Source organism: Grammomys surdaster, unplaced genomic scaffold (assembly GCF_004785775.1).
Source record: "Grammomys surdaster isolate TR1022 unplaced genomic scaffold, NIH_TR_1.0 125089, whole genome shotgun sequence".
Taxonomy (NCBI): Eukaryota; Metazoa; Chordata; class Mammalia; order Rodentia; family Muridae; genus Grammomys; species Grammomys surdaster.
Genome location: NW_021619993.1, coordinates 21,052 through 31,719, shown reverse-complemented (window position 1 = coordinate 31,719; position 10,668 = coordinate 21,052). Strand labels below are relative to the sequence as shown.

The following is a 10,668-nucleotide window of genomic DNA, read 5'->3' as shown; positions in this document are numbered from 1 at the left end:
CTTTTAGTAAGCATGTGCGGCTCTTATCCAAAGCTGGGCCAGACTCTGGTCCTGTTAGGCTCTCCCGTTGGATCTCTGACATGGAGGTTGGTCCAGGGTTCAGTCACCCAAGGGGCTGTGCGGGGTGCGTAGATCCGGAGGGAACACGCACGGGTCGAATGGGGGCGGGGAGGAGCTGATTTGGAGGAGGCTCCTGGTCAGGGCTGGGGAGAGGGCGCTGCGGGTGGTGGTGGGAGTGACCTCTGTGTTAGACTGACAGAATTCAGGGAATGGAGAAGCTTGTAAGGACCGGGACTGCCTGGGCAGTGTTGGTTGGGTGAAGGTCTTTGCCTGGACGTGGTGATGCTGGGCGTTCACTTTCCAGCTTGCTGGTGGAAGCGTTTGCTCATTAGCTGGGTCACTCTCACGTGGATGTTACTGGATTTCTCAGTATGTTTAGTCAAGAGGAGATCTGTCCTTTCTGTACTGTACGACTGTCTGTTAAGGGGTTCAAGTCCACTGAGAAAACCCTCCGAACAAAACTAGGAATTAAAAGGTAAAAATCCAACCAACCAACCAACCAACTAAAACTGCTTATTTAGAGCCACAGTCTGCTTTGCCAGTTTGAGAACTGCTGCAAAAGAGTAGACAGGGGTTGGGATTTTTAAAGGCACACACCACAAACATCTCAACTCAGGGGATTTTCTGCTATGTGAAGTTTGTTTGTTTTCTGAGCAAGCAGAAATTAAGAGAGATTACGGAAGGAGAATGTACATCTGGTTACTATTGTTTGCTGTTTGTTTCTGTGGCTGTGTTGTACAACGCTCGGTTGGAAATGGAGCTAGTTTTAAACTATTGCACATGCATTTACTCTTGTCTTGCTCTGAGATGACAGAAGTTGCTAGGTTCCAGGGTCAGAGGCCTGTACGGGAGATAGGGGAATGAGACGTTTCTTCCACTTTCCTTGAAATGAATTGTGGATGTAAAGATGGTTCACTTGGATTAGAAATCCCTCATGGAAAGTGTTTAGTTCCTCACTTGAAAGTAGTGGCTCGACACACATGTTTTCTAAAAGGATATTGAGCTGTTTCTCAGTGGAGGGGGAATTAAAATCTACCTAAGTAAAACAAGAGATAAAACTTTGGCCTCAGAGGTTGTAAGCATGGAACTGTAGAACCTGTCACAGGGTGTTAACAGAGGTGTCCTCATTGTAAGATTGTACACACGCTGCCTGTTTCAATCGGTCAAACTCTTCTGTAAATGTACAGTTTTGATTTATGGATTTTGTGAACATATTGTCTGTCCAGAATGACTAACCTACTATTGAACCAAACATCGATGTTCCCCAATAAATTCTCTGTGCTTCTGGATACTGTGGCTTCTTCAGTCTCTCCTCTCTGAGAGACTGTAAGTCTGGCCCTGCTGTGAAAAGTTTTTTTTTTTTCCTCCAACACCTCAATGTTAGCTTTTGGTTTTCAACTTCATAACAAAAATGTCTACTGAGTCCTCACATTAACCACCCCATATGTAGGCAGAACAACGTCATCACAGGAGACTCTGAGAGTTGCATTGCCATAGCAAGGTTGATCCTACAGTGTGGGGTGAAAAATAATACCAACTCTCCCTGTTCCATCAGATACCATGACGTTGAGAGTGTGAACTCCTTTCGGGGTTGGAGACATGAGTTGGTGTGAGGACAGATGTGGTCGTAGGGATTTTAGTGCCTTGGAGGGAGCTTGAAGGTCTGCAGAGGGCACACAGCCCTGGAGACCCGATGGCACACTGTATGCTCCTCACCATGTCTTTTGTGCAGTTGTATGTTTTGCCGCTTTTCTGTCAAACCAAGTGTTTGTGAGCTTGAGACTGGGTTTTGACATTGAAGTTCATTTGTATTTATATTATTATTAATGGTTTTAATCAATAATAGTGTGGTACCATTTGTTGGTCTTTATTTCAGGAAATGCTGTCCTTCAGGGACGTGGCCATTGATTTCTCTCCAGAAGAGAAAGAATGCCTGGAGCCTGCTCAGTGGAATCTGTACAGGGACGTGATGCTGGAGAATTACAGCAACCTTGTGTTCCTGGGTGAGCATTGCATCTATACTCAATTCTTTTATACCATTAACATGTAGCTTCCTCCTTTGGTGTATTATTTAATTGAGCTTTCTATAATAACTTTCATTTTAAGGAAATATTAGAGAGCCTACATATAGATAAGAAATATCTTGCTTTTTCTTCTGTTTGCAATGTGTGTGTGTTGGAAGTATGTTTCCTTTACTCTAGTAAAATTCATAGAAAGTTAATGTAACTATTTGGCAATTGAATTTTTTTTTTTTTTTTTTTTGGTTTGGTTTTTCGAGACAGGGTTTCTCTGTGTAGCCCTGGCTGTCCTGGAACTCACTCTGTAGACCAGGTTAGCCTCGAACTCTCAAACTCAGAAATCCACCTGCCTCTGCCTCCCAAGTGCTGGGATTAAAGGCGTGCGCCACCACCGCCCGGCGGCAATTGAATTTTTAATGTTTTCCCTTTAAATGAAGGTCAGAATCTGCAGAGTGTAAGTGACTCGGCAGTATTCCAGTATGCCAATCAGAAAACATGTACACAATTAATTGTTTTGATTTTCTAACTTTCATCATGTCTTTTCTTCTAAGCAGTATTCTAGAAGGAACCAGCCCCATTGCCAGTAGAAGAACCACTCAAACCGTGTTGTTCCTCTTTCCTACAAACAGGTCTTGCTGTCGCTAAGCCATACTTGGTAACGTTTCTGGAGCAAAATCAAGGGTCTTTGGATGTGAAGAGACAAGCATCAGCCTCCAGTCCTCCAGGTGTGTAGAAATGAGGGGGTCAGAGGACAGATGAGACATCCAAAGATACAAGTGGAGGCCAGGATCTACCATGAGCACTGAGACATTTGTTGTGGTAGAAATTATTTGTGTGGTATAGCTTTTAATTTCTTCTGCTGTAATAAAAAGACATAACTCAGACATTTTTAATGGTTAAGGTATCAAGGTATCCCCTCTGGTAAGCTCTGCTTATATTTAAGGAGCATGTCAAGTCCCTCATTTTGTTGAGTATACATTATAATGTAAGACACAGGGGGATGCCACCCAGTGCTGATCAGACTAAATCATTTACTTGCTGGCTATGAAGAGCAGGCTGACCTAGAAAGAACTTTCCACCCTGAAGTGGCATTGGCCTTACTCTGTTTTGGTTTGGAAGAATTTTAATCACTGCTTGTATTTCCTTAGGACATTTAGGTCTATTTAAACAATGTATATGCTTTTGACGTAACTTCAATGAGTGGTATCTATGAAGAATATTATACGTTTATTTTAGTTTTTCCAATTTTATGGAGTACAGGTGTTTGAAGTATGACCTTATAGTTCTTTGAATTTCCTTGATGTATGTCCTCCTTTTTTTTTTCCTTTTGATTTTGTTAGTTTGGATGTTCTGTGTCTTTTCCTTAGTTTGGATAAGGGTTTGTCCATCTTGTTGATTTTCTCAAAGAACCAACTCTTGGTTTCATTGATTATTCCTGCCATATATCCTCTTGGGTGTGTTTGCTTCTTTTTGTACTAGAGCTTACAGATGTGCTGTTAAGTTGGTGGTATGAATGAGGTCTCTCCCAGTTTCTTTATGAAGGCACTTAGTGCTATGTGCTTTCTTCTTAGGACTACATTTCTTGTGTCCCATTAGTTTGGGTATGTTAGGCATTCATTTTCATTCAATTCTAGGAATTTTTTTTCCATTTCTTCTTACTTTCTGCCTTGACCCAGTAGTCATTCAGTAGAGAGTTTTCAGTTTCCATGAGTTTGTAGGCTTTCTACTGTTATTGAAATCCACTTGTAATCCATGGTGGTCCAATAGGATGGAGGGAGGTATTTCAGTTTTCTTAGATCTTTTAAATCTTGCTTTGTGACTGGGTATATGGTCCATTATGCAGAATTCTGTGAGATGGTTGGAAGAAGGTATATTTTGTGTTTGGGTGACATGTTCTTTCTATATATTTTAGGTACATTTTGATTCACAACATCTGTTGGCTCCATTACTTTTCTGTTTGTTTTTCTGGATGACATGTCCATTGGTGAGAGTGGGGTACTGAAGTCTCCCACTATTAATATGTGAGGATCCATGAGGAATTTAAGCTTCAGTATAGTTTCATTCTCAAACATGTCCCTTGCATTTGTGACAGAGATGTTGAGAATTGAGATGCCCTCCTGGTGGATCTTCCCTTTGATGTGTTTGAAGCGTCCTTCCCCATGTGTTTTGCATAATTTTGGTTGGAAGTCTTTTTTTGTGAGATATTAGAATCGCTACACCAGCTTGTCTTTTGGGTCCATTTGTTTATAAGCTCTTTTCCCAACACTCTACTCTGATGTAGTGTGTAACGTGATGTAATGTGTACTTTGACGGTGAGGTGTGTTTTTTGCATGCAGTACAAGAATGGATCCTGTTTTGCTTCCGTTCTGTTAGCCTTTTTCACGTATTGCAGAATTGATGTAATTGATATTGAGAGACATTAATAGCCAATGATTGTTAATTCCTATTATTTTGTTGTTGGTTGTTGTGTGTACTTTTTAAAAACTCTCTGGCTCCTTCTCGGGTACTCTACCTGCACTCCCAGCTAGGCTCAGAGATCAGCAGCTGCTCATCTTACTTAGCTTTGCCATCAGCCATTTTTCCCAGGATCAGTGATTGTTCCCTACCCCGCATGGTTAGCTTTGCCAAGCCACCAGGGGGCACTTTCCCCTAAAAATTCCAGGAGCTGCTGTTCAGGCTCTACCGGCTAAGGGCCACTGCTATGCTCTTTCTCTGCCTGCCCACCCTTAACGCCATGGATGGAAAACACTAGACAGTTTTATTATTTTAAAACTATCCAGATAACTCAATGGCTGGGTGAAGAATTTCCTGCCCTAATCTTATCAGTTAGCTCCCTCCATCCTCCTTGGTCCCCTGCTTGCAGCAGAGGCTACAAACTCTAGGGGCCCCAAGACCTACACGTCTGTTGCTTCTCCCTTGCTCCAGAACCTTTCCTAAAATCCTCTTTCTCTTCCTCTTCTCTTCTTTTTGGAACCCAGAAGTTCCACCTTTTCCCCCTTTGCCCAGCAATTGGCTTCCACCTCCTTTATTGACACAGTGAAGAACCAATTAGGGAATTGACACCTCCCTCTACATCTCACAGCTTCTGTCCAATAAATAATGATAATAATAATAAAACCTTTTCTTCCAGATATAAATTGAACAAAGCCAGAACAATTAAGGAAATTATACAGTATGAGGTACAAGTGACATCCTATTTATCAGTTTGTCAATTTAGACAAAGTACCATATTTCCTAACAGAAAGAATTATGATTCTATCCCTGGATTACGTTTAGAATTTTAACCTGTAACATCACTTGAAAAACATGTCAACTACTCTATAAATTCTCCATATGTTAAGCAACTTGACTTTGATTATGAGACTCAACTAGTCTTCAAATCCAACAGAAATCTGAGAATGACTAAATATTACCCAAAAATATAGGAAGCACAAAACATGGCTTCCAAAACTTGACCAATTTACACACACAGTTGACTACCTGGACAGTCTCCCATTTTTCAGAATTCGAGAGCTTCTGTCTTCGGTCTTCTGGCCAAGGATCATCTATCTGACAGACTTATGCAGAAATTTGAAAGGCCGTGGACCCTGTCTCGGCAATGCACACATTTCTCAACAGCAAGGTGTGAAGCCATTGTAAGACGGTAACTTCACACACACGTTTCCTTCCTAATAAATTCCATAACATTCTCTCCTAACACATTTACATAACATACTTGTGTTAGTGAGTGTCATTTCATCAAAGTGCTTTATGAATTACAAAAATATCTTGTAAAGTTTTTCCTATCATATATTTAGTAATAAGGATTTAAGTGTACAATACATTTTCTTTTTATTTTGATGATGGCCCAATCACATACAATCATAATTGGCCTTCTCTTTCCAGGCTACACTACTTTATACCTTCATGGATGACCACCTATAAAACATTTATATTATTTAATAGGCTTTATTGCTGTTACTAAAATGACCATACAACTTACTTAGCTCTTTAACTTTGGAAAATATGACATTATGTCTATGTTCTATTTAGTTCTGCAGTTATTCCAGTAGAATAGATTAGTTCACCTGCTATATTTTTTGACTTATATTCAGTGCCTACAACTATTGAAATATACTCTAGATTTTCATTTATGGTTAAATATGTGTGACTAAAGCTCCCTACTTTAAAGATAAACATTGTAAGAATGATGACTGTCTCTTAGCTTTTGTTCATATATCAACTCTTGTTCAACAGGAACAACAAGCAATGAATTTAACAATCACAGCGAGGCCATTGACCACAGCTCTCTAAGTATTCAATGCCAGAGGATTCACACAGGAGAGGAACCTCACTACTTTGAAGAATGTGGTAAGGCCCTTAGTTCTCAGGCAGCACTTTCTACACACCAGAGACGTTATATTGGAGACAAACCCTACAAGTGCAAAGAATGTCATAAGACACTTAGCAGTCGTTCATCGCTTTTGATACACCAGAAATATCATACTGATGAGAAAACCTACAAGTGTGAAAAGTGTGGCAAAGGGTTTTTCCGTTCCTCAGATCTTCAGCATCACCAAAAAATTCATACTGGAGAGAAGCCATACAAATGTGAAGACTGTCACAAAGCCTTTCTTCATCACTCATATCTTAGGAAACACCAGGCAGTTCATACTGGAGAGAAACCCTACAAGTGTGAAGAATGTGGAAATTCATTTTACTATCCTGCAATGCTGAAGCAACATCAAAGAATTCATTCTGGAGAGAAACCTGACAAGTGTGAAGAGTGTGGAAAAGTCTTTTCTTCTGCTTTCTTCCTTAACCAACATAAAGGAATTGATTCCGGAGAGAAAAGGTACAAATGTCAAGAATGTGGCAAATCTTTTTGCTATCGTTCATATCTTAGGGAACATTACAGAATGCATTCTGGAGAGTATCCCTACAAGTGTGAAGAATGTGGCAAAGGGTTTTCCCGTTCTTCAAAGCTTCAGGAACATCAAACAATTCATACTGGAGTCAAACCATACAATTGTGAAGAATGTGGCAAATGTTTTTCATCTCTTACATCCCTTAAAAGACATCAGATCATCCATTCTGAAGACACTCCCCATGAGTGTGTAGAATGTGGCAAAAGGTTTTCTAGTTCTTCCCGCCTTCAGGAGCATCAGAAAGTTCATACTGAAGAGAAACCATACAAGTGTGAGGAGTGTCACAAAGCCTTTCTTTACCACTCGTTTCTTAGGAGACACCAGGCAGTTCATACTAGAGAGAAACCTTACAAGTGTGAGGAGTGTGGGAAATGTTTTTCTTCCTTTACATCGCTTAAAAGACATCAAATCCATTCTGTAGACACTTCCCATGAGTGTGTATAATGTGGCAAAAAATTTTCTAGTTCTTCCCACCTACAGGAACATCTAGAAATTCATACTGGAGAGAAACCATACAAGTGTGAAGAATGTCACAGAGCCTTATTTCTTAGGAGACGCCAGGCAGTTCATACTGGTGAGAAACCCTACAAGTGTGATCATTGTGGGAAATGTTTGTCCTCTTCTTCTTCAACCCTTAAAAGACATCAAATAATTCATTATGAAGACAGTCTCTGCAAGTGTGTAGAATGTTTAAAGCCCTTTGTACTGTCAACCCTTTGTTTGTTTGTTTGTTTGTTTGTTTGTCTGTTTGTTTTTGTTTTTTACAAAGGAGCCTGTTTAAGATGCAAGTGCAATGCAATTATTGCATATAAAATATTAATCATATATTTGATTTTTATACTTCAGTGCAGTATGTGTATGGTGTGGTAGTATCTCTCCCCCTCCATCTGTGTGTGTGCATGTGTGTGTGTATGTGTGTATTTTTTTTTATAAATTATTTATTTTTTCTCAAATCGTAATTCATTCACACAGGGGTTATAAACTCAGAAAGGCAGGATGTGGGGAAGGGGATGACACTGGAGTATGGGTGTTCAGGGGGATGTACTGTCAACCCTTAAGAAACACAAGTTTGTTCATTCTGGAGAGGAGCCATCCAAGTGTGACAATGTGGAAAAGCCTTGTTTTCTAATTATTCCCTGATTCAGCACAAGTTGTGTCATACTGGAGTGAAATCTTACTAGTTTGAAGAATACACCAAAATATTTTACTCTAATTTACCACTGAAGAAACATAAAAAAATTCAATGTCAAGTGAAACCATAGAAATGTGATCAATGTGGAGAAAAGGCCTTTTCCATTGACTGTTATCTGATTCAGCATAAGATGGTACACTGGAGAGAAACACCAAAATTTGAAACAGTGTGACAAAACGTTTTACTCTATGTTAGAGCTTACATTCCAAAATATCCATAATGTAAAAAAACCATACAAGTGTGAAGAGTGTTTATTGTATGACCTTATCTCTGCTTACCTACTAACTTAATTATTTTGAAATGTTTAATATCTAATATCCACCAGCAAAATGCTAAGAACATGATCAGAGGACAGTAGAGATGTATCTTTGAAGTAATCTCCCACTTCTCTATAAACCAGTGTGTTTGGAATATAGCTTGATCGATACATTTCTTTCTTCTGTAACTATCACTATACCATCAACCTGTTACCATGCTGTTACATTACTGTTTAGGTGACCTGAATCTAAGTACTGGGCCACGGTATACTTACTGTTGTTTTCCTGGTGGAGAAACCCAAGCGCCTGTAATAATGTCTCTCCTGGGTTTTGTAAGAAGTTCTATAAACTCACATTTCTCACCAAAATGGACTTTGGTGAAATGATCTGCATTAGTGGCAGCCAGCTTGAGGGAGATGAGAATCAGTGTTTGTCTCCCCAGGAAATGCTGAAAGAACAGATTGTCAGTCCTGTTTGGTTCCAGAATAATGAATCTCTGATCTGCTTTAATTAAGAAAGTAGTGTGTGTGTGTGTGTGTGTGTGTGTGTGTGTGTGTGTGTGTGTGTGTATCATCACCAGTTTCGTAGCAACAAATTCACATACTGTAAGGACCAAAGCCAAATGCACTCACTGAGCAGAAATGATAGATTTGATTATTGTTGGAACCTAGGTAAAATATCAAAGCCTAGACGGAACATTAGGGCTTAGGTAAAATGTTAAGGCCTAGGTGACAGTTACCTGGGTAGCCTGCCATTATAAGGAAATTTTATCATATGTTTCTGATGTCACTAGGAAACTTTCTAACATGCAGTTGATGAAATATTCTGTTATATTCTCTGCTCTTGGAAACTAATGGCTGTAGAAGTCAGTAGAACTGTTTTATGTAGTTATCCACAATAAGCTTGGATCAGAACCAACCATCCATCAGCACACCCATCAGAGCATCCTGTGCCTCTGTATACATTTTTGTGGTATAAGATGCTCCTGGGATGGACCCCAAATGTAAGAGACATAAAAAAAAAAAACTACTTAAAATAAGCCTTCTATTTTGAATCATACTTGAGGAACGTTTAAGTTCCCAAGACCTCCCTGGAGACTGACTTCTTACTTGGCAGAAAGAAGCATGTAAGTGGATAGCTGACATCCTGGTTGCCCAGTTAAGACATGAATGTTAGATCAGGTAAGTCCCTGACACAGTGGAATACCTCAACCAATGGGAACAGGGTAAGTGCACAACAAAGACATGTTCCTAAGGAAATGCCCCATCCCTAAATCCTGATGGTGAAATAACTTGGCACAGATGTTTGTAGATTTGGGCTCTTAAATCCTTATAAAATCTAAACTGAATGTCATTATTCTATTCCCAGATCTGTACTGTGGCCCTGGCCAATCAGTCCTGGGATGTATGTTCATTAAACTATCCTTGTCTGTGAGATTGGTGTTTGTGTGGTTTGTGAGGCGATTCCTGGACCCCAACATTATCTGATGCCTGGTCAAGTACTATCAAGTGTTATATGTATGCCGTTTGTCCTTTTCTCTTGATACATGTAACGAGCAGCACCTCAAACTTTCTCGTATGGGTTCTTTCATCTGTCAGTAATGAAGTAAAGACAGAACTTTCACTTTGTGAACTGTGACTATAGAACTCCAGTGGCGGTAACATAGAGTATTCCTCTGTAATGGCTGCTTTCATAGGTATGGAGTGAGCGTTCTATGTATGCTCTCTTGAGTGTAAAGTAGTAAACATTCTTCCCCAGCTAGAAACCTTGGGAGTATAATAAGGAAGATGTACCTCCCGGTGCAATGGTGGCCTGATATTATTGGAGTAACCAGTTGTAACAACCTGTTCGGGTCAGTCAGCAGGGTCTCCAGCGAAGGAGTGAGGATGCACACTTCCAATTCCCGCTGTGTCCTTCACTGTGTCCCACTTACTGGAGCTCCAACGTTGAGGCACCACTTTGTAGCTGCCCATTCTGCTGCTCCGGTCCGCGGGTCAGGGCCTAGCAAGAGAGAGAGTAGGGGCGGAGACACAAAGAATGGAGATAAGACAGGGAGTCTGATCAAGTCTCGTTCATTGGAAGGAAATCCTGGGTCTTTATACCCTTTACCACGTGCCTTGCCCTCGTGGACAAGCACAGCTGAAGGCACTACGTCATGTGCCTAGCACCGTGGATATCAGATGCACCTAGCTAGCAGTGAGGAGACCAAGTGTGCCTAGCAGCTGGTGGCACTA

General features: G+C 40.4%; 1 protein-coding gene across 1 annotated transcript; it reads left to right on the top strand.

The window, feature by feature from the left end:
* Positions 1-7,831, top strand: LOC114636955 (zinc finger protein 58-like). Its single transcript, XM_028785051.1, has 4 exons — positions 1-86; positions 1,937-2,063; positions 2,708-2,803; positions 6,315-7,831. Exons 1-4 carry the CDS (start codon positions 81-83, stop codon positions 7,427-7,429), a joined length of 1,344 nt encoding a protein of 447 aa, XP_028640884.1. The 5' UTR covers positions 1-80; the 3' UTR covers positions 7,430-7,831.
* Positions 7,832-10,668: the final 2,837 nt, after the last annotated feature.